Raw genomic sequence first — 20,600 nt, 5'->3', positions numbered from 1 at the left:
TGCGGAGGATTGAAAGAGACGAATAATACAAATTTGCATGTCTGCTATATAATTATAATTAGAGAGTATCAAGGATTCTCAGAGATACAAAAAATGCAATCATGCAAAGTACTTCTGATTAGCAACAAAACCTCTCCCTCTTCCCAGTTCCTCTGCTGAAAATTAGACCTATCAAAACAGCACAGATCCGATTCAAGATTATCTAGTACCACAACCTGGAAAATTGAGTCAATCTGCCTCAGAGTCCCCACCCACCCAAAAAAATACAATATAGAAGTAGGGTGACCCAATCTAACCAGCTGCTTTGCTTTGCTTTGCAAGGTTTTCTCTACATGCACAGAAGGTGTGCAGAGGTCATTAAAATATCCACTTTGATTTGACAGTCTGCTTTGATAGCATTATTTGAAGTTTTATCAAACACTCTATTGAAGATCTGTCTAGCTGTAGTGAATATGTTGATAATTATTTAAGCCTCAAACCATTCCAGATTGTATTATGAGTTTTATTGGGACGTGGATTTATTTTCTGAAAAGAATCTTTTCCCCTTTTACAAAAATCAAAGGCTGATTGGATTCATTAGATTTTCTCTAATGAGCCTCACTAAACCAATAGCTATTTACTATAGATGCAGAACTTGTGACTGGAGCTCCTGTTGTTAGGTGAGGCATCCATTATGACATTTTGATGTCATTAAGCAAATCACAATGGTCATTAAATGAATCATATGGTCATTAAGTAAATCTGGAATCCCCCCATTGTTTGTTTGAAGTCAGCTGGGAAGATTTCCAAATGGTGATCACATGGCTCCAGAATTTGGGGTAATCATTGTAAATGCATGCCATTCGCAGCTGCATGAATTTTGATCACATAACCATGGTAGGAGCAGTCAAAAGTACTTTTTGGCACTATTGTAAACTTTCGAGTTGAGCTAGATTCACGACATCTTCATGAACACTTCAACGTAGTTTTCTTAACAACAGCATGGTTAGCCTTTGTCATCTTTTGATATTTTATTTTTCAGTTTAATTTACAATCCTGGGTTGTCCTAGTTCTCCTATTCAAGTTCTTCTGTTTCAAGTACTAACCAGATCCCATTCTATATTGTTTTTTTTTTAATGTCAGCCAAGATTGGATAGATACTTGGATTCCAAAATGCTGGAATGAAAATGCTGATTTCTCCTGAGTTTCTTAGATCCATTCCTTGCATAATAGAATTATTTGTTCATTTTTATCTGTCTTTTTCCATAGAGTTGAAGATATTTTTCATGGTCACCCTCACCCTATACTTTTGTCACAAAACATTTTAGATAGGTCCAGACCAAGAAAGCATAGGTGGTTGAACCCACTCAGCTTCTTGGCAGAATAAGGCCATGGGGTTAATCTTCCCACTGATATCTAAGATTCCAATCAGTGAGTCATGCTTCTTTTTTTTTAGTTCTGATGAAACAGTAGCTACCTTAAATGAATATCAGACATTCATTAGAGAAATACAGATGAGGAAAATCAGTATCTGGGAGGCCCAGTTTTCATGAATGAGATCAGTATAATACTCTGAAACTTTCAGAATTGATTAGGTAAATTTTCCTGCATTCATCTTTCTTTTCCACATCATCAGAATTTTTATATGTTCAAAATACACAGGGAATCTCAGAACTAAAATGACCTGGGCTCTTCTGTTGTGCGTTGCCAGGCTCATTCTAACATCTTCAGTCAGGATTTGAACAGATCTAGAAATATGGGGAAGCAACATCACACACAAAAATCTATTGTACAAATCATCAGGGCTAAGAACCATTCTAATAATTTGATATCATTGTCCTCATTGTGGTCTTCTGATGCTTGGAAAAGGAGGAGCTGAAGATGAATTGTCCTTCAGAAAAAGACTAGAAATATTGTGAATTATTGAATATGATAGCTGGAACTTAGGAAGTATAATGGTATAAGAGAAGAGCTTTGAGAGGTGGGGTGAGGAAGTGCTGCCTAGGGAATGGTCAGATAAGAGATGGCATAACCCACAGCTGCATAATGGACAGAGAAAGAGATTCAGAAGCTAGCATCTTGGGCTGTCACAGGAGTGGCAGGAGATTTGTGCTTTCAGACTTCCAAGTTAATGTAGCCTTGCAGTAAAGCAGAGTTGGACCATCTGGTTGTGTTTCGTGTCTGTCTGGTTTACATGGGAAGGCTGACAGGAAGCTGCTTTTGATTAGGCATTTGCTAGGCTGAAAAGAGAAATAATGATTGGTATGAGGAGTCACGGTGATGTCACAAAAGTTTCCTTGGAGTCAGGAAATTTCACCACAATTAGCTTACCATTAGTTCCTGCATAATGAAGATTATGCAGGGGAGAATTTATGGGCTTTTAGAGATCAAAGATCTTTAGTATGAACCATGCAGCTATTAAAATTCAGAGGAATTTAATGAAAATGTACTATGGATAAATAGTCTTCTGTGTGGCCTCCTTAATTCATAATGGCCACTTTGAAGATAGTAAATATTGGTATAAGCCAGCATGCTTGCAGTAGCATCTTAATATATGATAGAAGCTGATAGAAGGCAGTACATTATAACAACTGTGTCATTTGCCATATGAACACAGAATGTCTCTTTAGCAAAGTCAGCTACAAACATTTTGTGCATTATCAACATTAACTCAGACTTCTGGTGTATCTGGTAGGGAACTTCTACACGTTTGCCGTCTGCTTTTATTTATGAATTGGGACTAAAAGATTGTTCATAAGGCGAAGAGTATCCTAGGCAGGGGTGGGATCCGACTGGTGTAACTACTGGTTTGGTGATTTTACATTTTACGTGCGCATATCATCGTCATCTAGCTGTCTGGACAGCTGCACACAGGTGTGCAGTGGTTGAAAAAGCTCTTTTCTCCTGCTTTTTCAGTCGCAGCTGTGTCACGCAAAGCAGCTGTGGTTGAAAATGCAGGAAATAAAGGTCAGGTAACAGGCTGGGTGGGTGGGTAGGCCAAAACAGCAGCAGATGTAGAACCGGTTCTATGTATGCTCTCTGTTTGCTGCTTTTCAGAGCAACCGGTTCAACAGAAGTGGACAGAACCGGTAGAATCCCACCCCTGATCCTAGGCCATGGAAGAACCTCTGGCTATGTTACAGAGAATTCAGAGCAGTGGAATAGTTATCAAAGTTGTGCAAGTGTTTGGAAGAACAATGGGTTACAAATGCATGACAGTATTGGGCACTTTATTCCAACATTTATATGTGAATTAAAGCCTAAGCAGTAGGATTTTCATGCTAGGGGCTTCAGGAGAGTCGAGAAATTTATAGAAGTATTTCTTAAAAAAAAAAAAAACTGGAAAGGAATCTAAGGGACTGGGGTTGGGGGGAATCACTGATAAAGGCACAGCAAGCTGATTAAATATTGTGAGAGTATTCTTAGGTAAACTCAGGTGCCTCAGTGTTTTGTAACATAAAGAGAATAATCCATGCAAAGGAATCCAGGGAGTTCCAAATGTTTGCAGAGGGTAAAGTAGGACGGGAAACCCCTAAGTCAAAACATTCCAAAGTGTTCTAATGGGAAGAACACCAGGAACATCTGGCAATGGCTAAAAGCAGGGAAGTTAAAGAAAAAAGATTAATTCTGGTTGCACAAGGCCAAACCTTAAGAACTAATGCATACAAACCTGGGATTGAGAAAAGAGCAACAAACAGCAAATGCCATCACTGCAAAGAAGCCGAAGAAATAATGGACCACCTAGCTAGCTGCTATAAGAAGATCGTTCAGACTGACTACAAGCAACAGCATCACCAAGTAGCAACATTTCCCCGTTTTTCTTGTAGACCCTTAATTCAGGATAGAGTTGAGGGTGACTGGATGGAGCTGAGTGTTTACTGGTCAGATATTCTTCCTGAGGCTTATGTGGAGTTTGCAGCAGATATTTTTTCTTTGTGCTCTAAAAAGAGAAACTTCTGCTGCTACCTGGGATTGAACTTTCAACCTTCCAAATGGGAAGCCAGTGTCCTCACTCTTAGGCCACCATATGCCACTTGACAAAGTAGCAACAATATGGTGCATTGAAATATCCGTAGGAAATGCCATTTGCTTGACAGCAAGACCAGTATGACCATAAGATAGAACGTAATAGAAAATGAAGAAGCTAAATTGCTGTGGAACTTTAGAATTCTAACTGACAGCACCTGCCACATAACACCCCAGATTTTTAACAATTGTTGATGAGAAAAAAGTCTGGATAGAGAGCATGACATTACCAGGAAACATAGAAGAGAAAGTACTGGAGTGGGGCAGAATATAAAGACCTGCAAATATGAGCAACTGTGGCAAAAGAAACCAAAGATAGAACCAGCCTCAGAGTCCTAGAAATGGGTTTATAGATAATCATCCATATTTGTATAGAGTCAGTTTCTGTCCATGCATATAAAAGTCCAAACATCATGAGGGACACCACACAAACCTTTAAGATGGGAATCCTGTAGTTACATTCCATGAAAGAAATGAGTGGGAGTGTATTTCAGTGTAGCGATAATGGTAGTAATTCCTGAATCTTGATATATATATATAGAGAGAGAGAGCTGAAATCCTATCCTTTAAAGTGTGTTGCACTTGTCTGCAAATAAAAGTTGGGCACCCCAATTTTGCAACAGTGAAAGCAGATGTTACCAGTTAAGAACTGTTTTCAGAAAGGAGGCAGAGATGATCAATTACACACAGAAGAACTGAAAAGCCTCAATAGCATTTAAAAAATATTGCCACCTTGAAACTGTGCTTTATGTTGTAGCATTCATATTGTAATAGCGGAAAACTCAAAGTCTGGGTTGAAAGGCTGACAACAGGACACTTCATGTCACTATTAGCTATTTATTCCCATAAGTGCAGGAATATTCTATTGGCTTTCTGCTGGACTGGAAATGAAGAGAACTAGGTTCAAATCTTCCTTGGAGTAGGCAAGTTTAAGTCAATTGCATCCATTCAGTTCAACTATCTTCCAAGGTTATTGCAAAGATAAAATGAAAGTAAGGAATAAACTATGGTTCCTAGGGTTACATGGAAGAAAGAAGGATATGAATGTTTTTAAATTAATGTTTTCTAAAATGCCACTCATAATTTCCACCTACCCTTTTCTACAGACTGTTTTCTATGGCTATGCTCTGTTTCAGGTACAATGTAGCCTCTGTCTGAAACTCTTTAAAGCATCTGGCCTATTATCAACATCTTTTAACGACCCCATAATCCCTTGTGGGGTGGGATCTGGGCAACTGAATTTAGCTAGCAGAGTGTTTAATGGCCGGATGCCCTTCCTGTCGCCAATGCAGAGTTTTGTTCAGCAGATATATACTCATTGTGCCCAGAGAGATAAATATTTGCCTCTACCTAGGATCGAACTCTCAGCCTCCTGATTGTGAAGCAAGAGCTCCACCTCTAGACCACCACACCACTCTTTAAAGCAGCTGCCATATGATTCTGCTAAAAGATACAACTGCAGGCTGACGGGCTATGCTCACACCCTAATGTGGTCCTTAGGTTTTTTTGGATTAAATCCAAATCACTGAGCAGCCTACTACATTTTTTTTAATGAGCCTTTATTTCCATACCATGGCAGACCTATTCTTTAATTACCTACCCGCTACTATTTGAGTCTATCTTGGCATTTGTGTAAGGTGAAGCAGTCATCCTGTATTGCTATACTAGTTCTATTAGTAGGATAACTGATATTAAGACATTTGATTTAGAAAACAAACTATCGTTTCAATATTTCAAGCAGGTTTCTGAATTGTCAAGTCAGACTGACATTTCATATTGGATTCAGTCTAGGTTGTACACTGTTAATGGAGATCAAATTCCCTGATTGCCCATACTCCTGAACTGAAAAAGCACCATGGGAGGTGTTCCTTATTGTGTTTTCACTTAGGACTATTGATTGATATGTGGCAAGCCAAAGAAGATATAGATCATCATTGAAAAAAATAATAATAATAAAAGTCAGGAGGACATCTGACACTTACAGCAAGTGCATAACTCTGCATACTATCTATTAGAACAGTGTTTCTCAACCTTAGTTAGCAACTTTAAGATATCTGGACTTCAACTCCCTGAATTTCCCAGTCAGTTAGAGGTTTACCACAAGGTTCTACTGTTTTTAAAAAACATAAAACCAAATTCAGTTCCATTATAGTGAAGAATTATTAGGATTTTTTTTTCTTCAGTAGAGCAGAAATGTACACGTTCAACAGTGGCAGGAATTAGCCAAAGTTGAGTGAACATTCAGCACGGTCACAACAAAATACATGTTTTGAAGTTCCTACTAGCCAAGTTAAAAGTCAGAAATTTTTTGTCCTGGCAGATGTATGTTTATATATTTACAAAAATTTAAACCCTAAATATCCAGAGGCAATCTATTAGAAAGACTCATTTATGGATGACAGCTATTCTTTCTTTCTTTCTTTCTTTTTTTTGTACTTGGTAGCAATTTCTTAAATATAGGAATATTGGTAGGAATTTCCTAAATATAGGAATATTCATTTGAACACATTTCATATCTTTATTAACCGTATCAACATCAATTATATTATGCTATTTGTTTTTTCATTCAATCATTTCTATTTATATGCCATTCAGTGTCTTTGGAAATAGAAAGGCATATAAACTAGAAGTAAAAACAACAACACATGAATAAAATGCAATTGTAATCCAACTGAAATTAAACTCTATATAGCTATTATCCCATATTTGTTCACCTCTGTCCTTGTCTACTTTTAAACTTACAACCCCAATACATTACTCAAAGCCAACCCCCACCCACACAAAAAGTTATGTTATGTATACCATTTTAAGTTCCTGGAGGGGAAAGCAGGATATCAATTTGATATAACAACAGGGGTGGGATTCTACAGGTTTGCACCTATTCGGTAGGTAGAATCAGTTGTTAACATTCTAAGCAGTTTGAAGAACCAGTTGTTAGAAGAAATTACTGGCCTAATCCTGTAAGGAAGGCAGGAAGGAAACATTCTGGTGTTGCTTACAAAAGCTGCCTCTCCGTTAACCCTTATTACATTCTTGGCAGGACTAGACAGTTCCTGTCTCAGGAACTTCTCTGGAGTTGTTTTTCCCTTGCTTTGCTGGTACTTTGCTTGTGTGGAGTGACCATTTAAAGTTACAATGGCACTGAAAAAAGTGGCATGACCATTTTTCACATTTACAACTGTTGCAGCATCCCCACAGTCATGAGAGGCCAGGCGAGGAGATGCGTGCCTTGATATGATATTGAGTTGGCCACACCCAGCCGATAACATGACTACCAAGCCATGTCCACCCAGTCACATGACCACCAAGCCACGCCCACCACCTAAGCCACGCACACAGAACCGGTTGTTAAAAATTTTGAATCCCACCCCTGTATAACAAGATTATAATACAACAACAAGATGGAATGGAGAAAATTCACAAAGCTGAGCAAGACTTTTGTTTTCTGCTTTTTCAATTGCTTTGTCATTTCGCCTTCTTTGGCCTAGTCACTAGAATTGTTCTCCTTTTCATAGCATTTGATTTTGATGGTTGTGCTGCTACTTTAGAAATGCTTAAAAACATTTCTGTGAGTATACAAGATCCTGGCTATTTGGATAACAGAATTAATTAGCACTGCTCCCATGGGAAGGTTGCCATTGATTTTCTGGAATCAAAATCTTCACTATGATTATCTATATTATTTGAATATCTTAAGATCTTCTACACAAATATTTAGGCGCCTAGTGCTGAGAAGGCTGGTGAAAAGATAAGCACTTTGGAGTTACATGAAGCAAATATAACGTTTAATTTTTTAAAAATCTCTCTCTTTCCTCATCTGCAATCTATAGATGGCATCAGTGCAAGAAACCCGATATGGCCAAAAGGAAACGTCGGATCAGAACTTTGATTATATGTTCAAACTGCTTATCATTGGTAACAGCAGCGTTGGGAAAACCTCCTTCTTATTCCGTTATGCTGATGATTCTTTTACTTCGGCTTTTGTAAGCACGGTTGGGATCGATTTCAAAGTGAAAACAGTCTTCAAAAATGAAAAAAGAATTAAACTACAGATTTGGGTAAGCAAATACTCTCTCTCTCTCTCTCTCTCTCTCTCTCTGTGTGTGTGTGGTTTGTTTCTGCTTTTCAGGTTTGTATATTAAGTGCTAAAGGCAAATGACTCTATTTCAATGTTTCTTGGCAACTTTAAGGCATCTGAACTTTAAATCCCAGAATTCATGCTAGATGGGGAATTCTGGGAGTTGAAATCCGCATGTCTTAAAGTTTCAGAGATTGAGAAACACAGCTCTAGTTTGATCTTTCTTCACAACTGAATTAATTAAACTTGATTATTCTTCCATTTACCTTTCTTGCATCTGATCAGTGCAATCCCATCATTTGGTAGACCGATGGGGTTGCTCTGAGCAGGAAATTGTGAGGAGGGAAATAAGGAAACATAGGAGAATAGAACAATACATACCATATAATTTGTCCAGTAAATGATGTCTTGTCCTCAGATGCTGGATGATTTTGCCCTGGTAATTGCCTTAGTGGAAGATTTATGAATTACTTGACCTACAGGTAGAATGAAAAAGCTACCATTTTCTTTGTTTAGGAGCAAACTGTCTTCAAAATAGCACTGAATCTGTCTTAGCTTACTTCCATCTTAGTTTCCATCTTCTGGAATCCATCCTTCTCTGATGATGGGACAATCTGATGTAGAATACATATGACTTTATGACTTAAAGGATTGATGTTTGGGTGGTTCTGCTTATAGCTGCACAGAGCAGGGGAAATGACTTTGATGGAGATATTTGGGAACAGTTACCTAAGGAAAAAGGGCTGGAGCATTTTATAAGTCCACAAAGTACAAGATAACATTCAGATAGGATTCAGCTAAACATGTCTCTAGTTCATTGAAGTATAAGAAGAAAAAGGAAGTACAGCATGATCTGACTTGCAAGATTCTGCAAATGTTCACCAGCATAGTGCTAGATTTCCTAATATTATGAAGTAGGAGCCGGTGGTCCTTCAGATCCTGTTCTAGTCTTTAAAAGGTGATGATCTTACATCTGATATTATTCTTTTCCTTTTACTATTTGGAAAAAGAGAGAGAATATTTAACTCATATTGACTGGATTGCAGTTTTAGAGCCATAGATTTTTCATGATTTTCTCTTCTCACTGCTTTGAAACATTAGTCATGGAAGTCATTAATATTTGTTTCCTGGAAATACACAAACACATTAGAATGTAAAAGCTGGAACCTAGTCTTCCTATCTTACAGAATACCCTTTCTACTAACACGTGCTGCTGTCAGCCCACCTTTAAAAAGATCTCCTTCTCCCTAATCATCTGAAGGTAGAGTTCTGAAGCTAGAATTCTAAATATACAAAATTCAATTTCTTTATATGTGCAGATGAAATAGATGCTACAAATGAAAGCATCTAACAGGGTCTTAACCAAAGCCAACTCTTATAAATTGGCAAGGTTTTATTTCTCAGGCTTCTTTCAGAGCAGGGATGAACAAGAGCTTCCCAGCAGCCCCAAGAATCTCTTCAAGTGTCATCACCATTTTGATAAAATGTCCTAATCAAACTATCTGTATTTCAATAAGTCAGTATAATTACAGAAACATTTCAGTAAATAAATAAAATGTAATTTAGTTAGAATGTAGGTATTGTTCTGAACTTTCCTATTTATATAAGTCCCATACCTTGTTTTGAGCACAAATCCCAGCATACCATTCAAAGCCCTTTGACCCAAAGATGGAAGCCCTTGTTTTTAGGTTACCTAAAGGTTTTCTATTCCCATCACAACTCTATTTCACTTTATTAATGGCTTAAAATGTACATTTGAGCCTATGTGATGGATAGTCATTGTATGTGCTAAAAGCTCATTTGTACCTCCTCATTCATATCTAGCTATCATTCCCATCCTTGTTGTTATATACACTGTGCACTATCCTAGATAATTGTAAGAGAAGGTTAATATAATGCATATTGTTTTAGAAGTAGCCTATAAGCTATGGAGATGCATACTAACTATTGCTGATGCCTCCTCATTACCTGCTTATTATGCAGCAGTAAATTGTCTTTTAGCCACAGAGATGCACTTCCTTTTTTATTTTACTGTGAATCCTTTTTAGTATGCATGTTATTGATGAATCTCATCATGCAAAAGTAGCTAAAATGAATGCAGGGTCTTATAATTTACACTAATATATTTACAGATAAATATCAGCAAAGCATTCTTTCCATTTTTTAAATCTGGTAAATGAAATATGTCAAAATTATAACTTTCACCTATACTCCACTTTGCTCACAGCTTGACAAAGAATGAGGGTGGTCAATTGGAATGCAAGGGAGGAGGAAATGGCCTCCAAGCATCATTAGTTCCCAATTCCCCTAGATTCTGATGTCTGCAATTTTTTAAAAATGAACTTTGTAGGTAAGCTTTGTAAAACATTTTTAGAGTCACTGCCAGTAAGAATAGACTCAGCTCAGTAAGGCAGCATAAACTGCCTATTAGTTTTACAGGACTTTAACTGCCACAAGTCTTATCAATAAGATGAAAAGCCTTGATAATAAGTCTAAAATTGAATATAAATCAGTGCATTCTGTATTCCTATGCATCTGCTTTGTTCTGTATTACAAAAAAAATAGATACCAATGAATGTTCCTGGAAGGTCAAGGTAGCTCAATAATACGATTAAACCATAACTGATTAAACTATTCTTCACTATGATTTTTTTAACTGTACAGTGCTTTTAGAATGGATTAGGACTTTCACTGGTTTTGGGAAGTTGGATTACAGGATAGGGTGTGCCTTTTTTTTATTGGAAACCTGGATTGTCCACTTAATTTAACCAGAGTTGTTTTAAAGTAAAAATCTTAACAGGCATTTTCAGATAAATTGGTCATTCACTGTTTAATTAATATTCTGGTATCTGGTCCTTCATACTGCATCCTCTGGTGGGTTGCAGCCAAAAATGTGCCAAACAATATGGGCAGAAGCAACAGAAAGATTCCGGTAGATTGGCTGTGGAGAATCAGTTATTTTATTGATTGATTGATTGATTGATTGATTGTCAAGCATGTATGAGAAAACAAGTAAAAGTATGAACATAACGTATAACCATATAAATATGAACAGGTATAAGTATATACATAATAAATGAGTATGAATAAATGGGAACAGTCGGACAATAGACACACTGGTGCACTTATGCAGACCTCTTAGGAATGGAGTGAGGTCCACGGTAGACAGTTTAAGGTTAAAGTGTTGGGGGTTGAAGATCTAACAAAAGAGTCAGGTAGTGAGTTCCAGGCATTGACCATTCTGTTGCTGAAGTCATATTTTCTGCAATCGAGTTTGGAACGGTTTACTTTGAGTTTGTATCTATTGTTTGCCCCTGTGTCATTGTGGTTGAAGCTGAAGTAGTCATTGTCAGGTGGGACATTGTAGCAGACAATTTTGTGTACTAAGCTTGGGTTTCTGTTCTGTTCCGTTCTTTTCCTGTGATGCATAAGCACAGGCTACCTAGTTGCATGCTGTACCCATTCCTGATCTCTCTGTTCCTGTCACTCTGATGTATTCTGACTCATTAAGAACCGCAACATTTATTAGAAATTGGCAAGTCTTTCTGTCATTCTCTAAAGCCTCAGTGATTCATCAGGAGGTTGGCTATATGGCCTTTTGGGAGTAAAACCAAGAAATTAAATATCAATAGGCATGATTGAGACACAATTGAAGTAAATAAGATTTCCAACAGCAGAGTCAGGGCAAAAAAACATTGGCAGGCCATTCCATTCAAACAAATTTAAAACAATAAGCAATAATAAGTTGAAGTTGCCATAATACTTCATTAAAACCAACAGAATGTTTACCAAGCATTTCTGGCCAAATAGAATTACAGAACCTAGACCATGAACTGTGTTGACTCAACCAAACAATTTAGCCAGCATAGTAATCTGTCCTGTAAATAGTGGTGGCTGACTTCATTCCCTTTCACACAGATAAACCTAACAGGTTTAGAAATCTGCAAGTTCTTTTGTAGATCATTAAAGACCTAAGAGAAAGAGAAAGACATCAGTTTGATATGTCTGGATGTATGGAAATGAAAGTAATAAGACTGCCATTGATTAAATTACCTAGGGAGCGATTGCTTAATGTTTTATTTAGTTTTTGAAGAGTACCCCTTGGCAAAATATTCTGGAAGTCCCATCCCAATGCATACTTTTGGATCTTTCCTCTCCTAATTTTTTCTCTCCCCCAACTTCTCACTGTCCTTACTCTTTTCTTTCCCACAGTTCTTTCTTCATCATTGATCAGCAACTTCTTCTTCCCTCCAAATATTAAGATGGAGGTAGTGTGCTTCATGTTGGCTAAAGTTTTGAAGTTGTATGGGAAAGTTGGTATTGGCCCAAAGGCTCTCTCTTATTGTTGTGGGGGTGTAAATAAATACGTCTTCCATCTTGAATTCTTTGAGAAAGATAAGGATATAAATTCAATAAATGGAAGAGTCTATGTGCATTGAATCTGGCAACTTAGATTTATCCATAATGTCTGCAGGGAAAAAACCAACAGGGTAGTTCTCTGTTTATATTTTTAAGGATAATGTCATATGTAGCTTTGCATGTGGAGATCTTGCAAGCTATGAGGCTTTGGGCTTTTACTGGGTGATCTAGTTCCATCAAATCAATATTCTCATTTTGGCTACCTGTAAGTTTCCAAATAGAAACACCTTTGATCTGATGTAGCAGGGACTATTCTTGAATCCATAGGAACAGAAGAACTAAGCTGGATCAGGCACAGCACCTTCTACTCCATCATTTTCTTGCCACAGTGATCCTCTAGCTACCAACCTGAAGCACATGAATACAAGGACACCCTCATTCTCATTCTCATGCTTTCTAGACTTGTGTGATCCACCCATATATTGTCTGAACAAGGCACTATAGGTTGCAGAGTTGACGTTATTTGCTTTAACAAGCTGCAGTAATGATGTGATTTGTCTGACTAAGGCTCCAACACCTCTATTGATTCTTCCAGTATTCATTAAGTAGCTCATTGGAACTACCAAAAGAGATTGGTGGATAGATAGATACTCCTTTCTGCTACTGCAAGAAGCCCCATACATGATTCAAAATAAAGCAATTCAGCAGCTTGTTTAGGAGTGGGAAGACAGGTTCTCTGGCAGCTGCCTCACAATGAATATAAATCTTCTAAATCAAGAAGTTCCACAATGTTCTTCTTTAGCAAAATTTATTGAAATGAAGAGGGTAATGTGACAAGAATTTCAATAATAGTACTGTTTTCCAGTAAGAAACAATTTATCTCCTATTAGATTAAAGCAGAAACAGTTTTTCTGTGAACTGGTGAGGAGGTGAGTACTTTTACTAATAAGGGAAGAACTCGCAGCTGATTATTTACAAAACCTTCTCCTAGATCCTAATCAGTCTGTGAACTGATTGCCTCGTAAAATTGCTTGAAGCATCAGCAAAGTAAAATACTCCACTGTTTTGCACAGCCCTAATATTCCTTAACTGCTAGTAGAAAGGGGTTTAATTCTCTTCTATTTTAAACTAGGATTTGAAGGCTTGAGTTGAGTTACCTGCCTGAGACATGATAGAGATTTTGTGCATCCTGTTAGGCAGAAGTATAAACTCAACTGGTTTCCCTGATTTTAAAGAGATATAGTATATCAGACTCAATGATTGTGCTATAAACTGAATTCCCACACTATAATCCAGGGGTCAACCAGCTACGCTGGCTGAGGAATTCTGGGAGTTGAAGTCCACAAGTCTTAAAGTTGCCAAGTTTGGAGACCTCTGCTATATTCATTCTTAGCCTCCTTTTGCAAAATGAATAATCTGTAAGAGCAGACTGCTCAGGCAGTTGTGGGAGTATTTAAGGAGAGGGAGAGCTTACCTTAACAAAAATATGTTGTAGAGGTATTTTGCATTAGACTTTCCTTTCCCCTTTTGGGGGGAGAGAGGAGAATGAAGGAAGATCTCTATGCAAGAATTGTGACTTTTAATTACATTCACTCTTCAATTTATCTCTGGAAATATCCCATGGGAATACAGTATTATGACACCATTATGATTGTCAGGATTGTCTTTATTGATTGCAAAGAAATCTAAGAACAAATTCTATTCATTTCTTAATTTTTATGAAATGTGCATCTGTTCTTGCTATCTGAATTGTAATCTGTTGCTTTTGGCTGCAGTACTCCAAGAAAGTGACAGTACTATCCTTAATATGTCTATTCAAATAGAAGAGTTTGACTGGGTTCCATGCTGCTTACACCTAAATAAAAGGATGCAGGCACAGAAGCTCAGCCTTGTTGTAATAATTCTCAATATCTGAAGATATACTTGGAAACTGTTTACCTCAGTGGTGGGATTCAATTTTTTTTACTACTGGTTCTGTGGGCATGGCTTGGTGGGCGTGGCAGGGAAAGGATACTGTAAAATCTCTATTCCCACCCCACTCCTGGGGGAAGGTTACTGCAAAATCCCATTCCCCTCCCCACTAACCTGATTTCCAGCTCCATTCTCCTATGCAGGGCAACAAAAGAAGACCCAGCTGATCAGCTGGGACTTGGGAGGCAGAAAATAGATGGGGGCAGGGCCAGTCAAAGGTGATATTTGCCAGTTCTCCAAACTACTCACTACTGGTTCTCCAGAACTGGTCAGAACCTGCTGAATACTACTAGATTACCTGTTATGAAAACTAGATACAATTATTTTCAATGTTATTGTTGCAGCTTACACCTGAAAGGAACTAAAATATTCTAGTTATTTCACACAACAAGTTCAGGACCTTTACACTACAAATCCTAGAAGTTCCTTGAACAGTGACAATTAAGGTATTTACAACACATTCATCTTGTAAAAAAAGTATGGATGAAAGATATGGGATCACATTTCTCTAAATTCTTCTGTTTGTAGTGATGTTACACACTCTATGTAAATGCTGGCTTTGGAGTACAAAATATTTTTGTGCTGCATAATAGCAATGAGTTAAATCTAGATCTTTAAAAATATACTTTTTCAGTGTTTATAAAATATGGAGATGTGTGGAATATGGAAATTATAGATTCAGGAAGGGTGCCTTAGACCTATCAATGCCCTGTCTTCACAAAATCCAGTTTAAAGGATCTATGACAGATGGAATAATTTATGATAGATATATTTATGGAAAGGGAGCCCACTAACTTGAAATGTTCTTATTTTTCTAACCTTCAGTGTATTCCCTTCAAATATTTGAAAAGTATTATCATATTTTCTCTGCAATCTCCTCTTTCTCAAGTATTCTCAAATATTTCTCTTCATAGGTAGCAGGTTCACATTCTCTGAAACTGCCATAATTTCTCTGAATCCATATGGTATAACATCCAGAAGTTGATGCAGTACTTCAGAGAGGAAAATTTAATGCAACCTAAAATTGCATTTGTTTCTTTGCAACCTCATCATACTGGTGGCTTATAATTAATTTGCAAACCACTTAAACTTCTAGAATGTTATTTTCACAAGAACTATACCAAATAGGCCATCTCCTATGTAATATTAGTGCATTTTGTTTTTGTTTCCTAAACAAAGAATTTTGCATTTTTCAGTTAAAATTCATTCTGTTATTTTCAGTCAATTTCTCTAAGTTGATTTGCATTTTATTTATGGCTTTAAGATTGATACGTGTTTTATTCATGAATTTTAGGTAAGTAATGATTCCACCAAATCTTGAATTATTGGTACATTTCATGCAATCATCCTAGGCATTAATAAAAATACTAAGGAGTAGAGTTTTGGCAGCACACTCGATACTTAAGTCCCATTGGATGAGAAATGATTTATGAACAGATTTTGGGTATGATTTATGAGCCAGCTATGCATTCATTTACTTATCATGCATTCAGCCAGTACAATTAGTTTGCTAATATCATGATATACTTCGTCATTTGTATTACTGAGATGAAGATATATCTATAGCATTTCCACAATCTCTTAAGAAACATATCCAATCCAATAAAAAAATCAGGCAAATTCATTCTGATGTTTATTGTTTTCAATGTACTTACAGATCCATCTTTTTATGATCCCTTCTGTAATCTTTTCAGGTGTTGATATTAGACAAGCAGTTTGTGGTTCCTCTGGTCTTCCTCTTCCAAAGACGAATATTATTTTCTTCTAGTTTTTTATCATTTTATCAATTCTTCACATTCCTCAAAGACAATATACTTAGGGCCACACTGAATATCAGTAAGTATCATGGGTACCCAAAGATCAAATTAATCAAAGATCTGGAGATTGAGATTAATTCATAATTGACCTTTTTGTGACACAGCAAGAATTTAGATACTTCAGTAATACATGAAGCACAGCTTGGTTTATTAGCAAGGACTGAGTTTATTATAGTTAGGTGATTTCTTTTGTGGCTACAAGAGTGTTATGGGAAACAAACATGGAGCCACTAGCCTTTACAATGAAAAGGAAAACTCAGCTTGGATGTCACAATTGACCTGAAGTTTTATCCCTTTCTCAAGGAATCTGAAGGATTCCCAAGGAATCCAAATCTGACACATGGGCTTCAATAAAAGAAGAAAGCTTCTTGGGGTGCTCTGGAGCCAAAGCTCCAAAGTCACATTTTAATGAGTCCATGCTTTTATTAATAGAAGTGAATTGCTCAAACAATGAAATGACTCAACTGTAAGAAGAAATTTTGGCTACAGTTCATTCATAAAGTCAGCCCACCATGGAAATAACCTCGGAGTCTTCCTTCTGCATTGCCTTATTTTTTTTTAATGAAAACAATAAGTGAATTAGCCTGGCTGAGAGTTAGACCACTGGTTAAATTGTCTCTAAAAGAAGCTGAGACTTCCAGCAACTGTTATTTTTCTAGTTCCCTTCAGGCGCCTCAGACCTATTAAGAGTCGAAGTGCCAGCTGTTTTCCTTACAGCTGGACTGGTTCTGTGGTGTTTCTTTTTATGTAGGGAGAGCTCTTCACTCAACTTTTGATTCTTCCCTTTTCCTCCCTCCCTCCCTCCTTGGAAGCTTGCAGCTAGATTTTATTTTATTTTATTTATTTAAACATTTATGTAACCACCCATCCTTCAGCTACTCTGTTGGATATTTGATGTGGCCTGTAATATTGCCTCTTAAGAAACAGAAAAGCAGAGACAGAGCAGCAGACAGTTCTGGAAAGTTCTTGCTGACATGACATCCTTGAAACCATTAAGTTTATTAGAGCCATCCTTGCAGTTCCAAGATGCATTTAAAAATGTACTTCATTTAGAGATGGGGTTACTCTTGACTGATGTTAGAGTTTGATATCATCTTTTTAAATTTTGGCAAAATTATGTCCCCACTCCTTATACTTCAGTGATTCAGGGAGACGTCTGCCTTCAGTGCTTCCAAATGTTATGCTATTTCTCATAGCTTAAACATGTTTCAGTTTTCAGTAGGAATTGTATTTAGGAAGAATGACATCTTGAGAGTCAGGCATCTCTAATTTCTTAGCAATCTTGCTCTGACAAACACACACATGTAAACCAAACGTATACAACAAAACTGTGCATGAAGGGGCAAGATAGCAATTTCCCCCCATTCTGTGTAGTGTGAAAACCAGGATATTTTTCCACTTCTAGGCACTGCTATAGTTCAGAGAAGAAAGTAATGAGTAAATGTTTTCTGTAATTGCTTATTTTTTTCCATTTTTTGATGTTAAAAAGTCTTTTATTGCTGTCCTTTTGCCCCACTTCTTTTCTTTATTTTTTTTAAATTTTAAACACAATTTTATTTACAAAATTAAAAATATACAAATTCAAAGATACAAAAAATAATGTGTGAATAAGACATAATTCTTTACATTTGTTATTGAATTTGATAAGTCCTAATAATCAATATTGACTAGTGCTAGTCGCATCTTCATTCATTATCACTTCCTAAGCACTAATTAATTCACAATATACTCTATTTATTTTCACATTGGTTTATAACTACCTTCAATTACAAATACTTTCATGTTATTTAACTAGTAAACAAAAATATAATAAATGACTACTACTAATAACGATGATAGTAACAGAGAGAAGGTTTAAGATCTTAAACTGTTTTTATACATTTGGTATGAACTGCTGGATATAAATTGTATCTTGGGTTCATTTACATGTTTCCCCTTTTATTATATGCCCATTTATACCATCTATTCTATCCCATATCTGGTAGTAATCTGTATCCTCCTTCCCATTGATTTTAAGCATGAGCCTCTCCAATCGGGCACACTCATAAGTTTTCTGAATAGCAACGTGTATCGGTGGTACATTTGGGTTCTTCCAATACTGTGCTAGTGAAATACGTGCCGCGGTTAATAAATGGATGGTCAAATATTTTACTTTAGAAGAGTAATCCCCTTTTATCATTCCCAACAAAAACAATTCCAGTTTCCACTCCAGCCCACACTTTATGATTTCTTCTATCCGCTTTTATTTTTAGCCAATATTTCTTTATCTCAGGACAGGTCCACCATAAGTGAAAATATGTACCAAATTTCTCTTTACATTTCCAACAGCAAGGATTTGCTGTCGGAAATATTTTGGCCAATCTAGAGGGTGCCAGATGCTATCTATACATCATTTTGTATAGATTCTCCTTGTGTGCTACTGATTTGGTTAATGTCAGGTTTTTCTGCCAGATTTCTTCCCAGTACCCAGATCGGTACTGTAGCCAAAGTTTTTTTCCCAAGCTAGCATACGACCTTTTACAATTTTCTCGGCCATTTCATGTTCTAGTAAATAATTGTATAGTTTAGAAATCAAACTTTTCTCAGGGTTTAAAAGTATTTTATCTAAATATGTATCTTTTACCTCTGTATTCCTTTACGTCTTTGTTATATCTTAGTTTTATTTGAAAATATGATCAATTATCGATAAGTACCCCTTGTGTTTCTAGTTCTTGTTTTGTTTTAATCCTTCCCTCACTATCTAATATTTGGCGATATTTAAGTTTTTTACTAATATCCATCGTATTTAAGTGAAACATCACCTCCATCGTTGAAAACCACCTCAGAATTTTAGTATAATGACTCCTTCTTATATCAGTCCAAATTCTAATTAAACACTTTCGGAATACATGTCTAATAAAATATAGATTGTTTTTACTATTCGGGTTCCATAAAAATGCATGCCAGCCTAGCTGTAAGTCGTGTCCTTACAGTTGTGAAATCCTATTATTCCTTAAATCAATCCAATCTTTTACCCACACTAATGCCGCTGCTCTATAATATGTCTCCCAGGCAGGCAGTCCAAACCCACCCCTGCTTTTATTATCTTGTAAATAAGTTTTTTTAATATTTGTTTTTTTCTTTGCCCAAATAAATTTCATCACAATTTTATCTAATTCTTTGGAAAAAAAATGTCCAGTAATATCGGAATTGTTTGAAACAAATATAGTACTTTAGGTAGAACATTCATTTTGATTGTTGCTATTCTACCTAATAATGAAATTTGCATCTTATTCCAATTTTCCAAGTCCTTTTCAATCTGTTTCAATAATTTAGTATAGTTATTCTCTCACAGATTTAATGTTCTAGCTCTTAACCAAATTCCTAAGTATTTAATTTTATTTACAATTTGTAATCCCATCTTTTCTTCCAATTTTTTTTGTTTACTCTTTATTATATTTTTAACTAACATTTTGGTTTTTTCCTTATTGATTTTTTAATCCTGCTAATTTACCAAATTTGTCTATTACATTTAGTAAAGCTGGTCCTGAGTCTATTGGATCTTCTATAACAAAAACCATATCATCTGCAAAGGCTTGTAATTTGTATTCTTGACTTTTAATTTTAATTCCTTTAATTTCTTTATTTGATCTAATTCTGTCCAGCAAAGTTTCCAAAATTGTTATAAAGAGTAGAGGTGAAAGTGGGCATCCCTTTCTGACCCCCTTCCTTATCTTTAATGATTTAGTAATTCCTCCATTAAATAGTACATTGGCCTTTTGTGTAGTATAAATTGCACTTAACATTTTTACAAAATTATCTCCAAAATCCATCAAATTAATCTGCTTTTTCATAAAGTCCCAGTTTAAGTTGTCAAAAGCCTTTTGTGCATCCAGGAAGACCAAAGCCACTTGGCTTCCTGGATGCTTTTCATAATATTCCAATATGTCTATTATTGTTCTTGTATTATATCTGATCTGCCTCATGGGAAGAAATCCATTTTGATTCAGGTGAATTTTATTACTGAGTATTTTCTTTAATCTTTCTGCCATTACTGCCATAAAAATTTTGTAATCTGAATTTAAAAGGGATATTGGTCTGTAGTTCTTTTATTTGATTGGCATCTGCACCCTCTTTCGGGATCAATGTTATGTATGCTTCCTTCCACAATTCTGGAATTTTGGCTTCCAGTAATACCTCATTGCAAACCTCTAATAACATTATCTCTAGTATATCACCTAACTCTTTATATAGCTCATTTGGTAGCCCATCTGGACTTGGTGTTTTGTTTCTTTTTTTTTAATTACCTCCTTTAGTTCGTCTAAGGTTATTTCTTTGTTCAACACTTCTTTTTTATCCTCCGCTATTGGATAGAGAGTTCCTTCTTTCAA

At 36.3% G+C, this 20,600-nt stretch overlaps 1 protein-coding gene across 2 annotated transcripts in view; it reads left to right on the top strand.

The window, feature by feature from the left end:
• The window catches only part of RAB3C (RAB3C, member RAS oncogene family), a 97,332-nt gene that overhangs the window by 4,597 nt on the left and 72,135 nt on the right, over nucleotides 1-20,600 (top strand). For both annotated transcript variants that reach the window (XM_026714391.2, XM_087927259.1), the window contains exon 2: nucleotides 7,836-8,063. In XM_026714391.2, coding sequence (XP_026570176.1) covers nucleotides 7,836-8,063 — 228 coding nt within the window. The remainder of the gene's footprint in view (nucleotides 1-7,835; nucleotides 8,064-20,600) is intronic.

Source organism: Pseudonaja textilis, chromosome 2 (assembly GCF_049901715.1).
Source record: "Pseudonaja textilis isolate UNSWEBS1 chromosome 2, rPseTex1.2, whole genome shotgun sequence".
Classification (NCBI taxonomy): domain Eukaryota; kingdom Metazoa; phylum Chordata; class Lepidosauria; order Squamata; family Elapidae; genus Pseudonaja; species Pseudonaja textilis.
The sequence above is the reverse complement of the archived record's forward strand: the minus strand, read 5'-3'. Positions and strand labels throughout refer to the sequence as shown.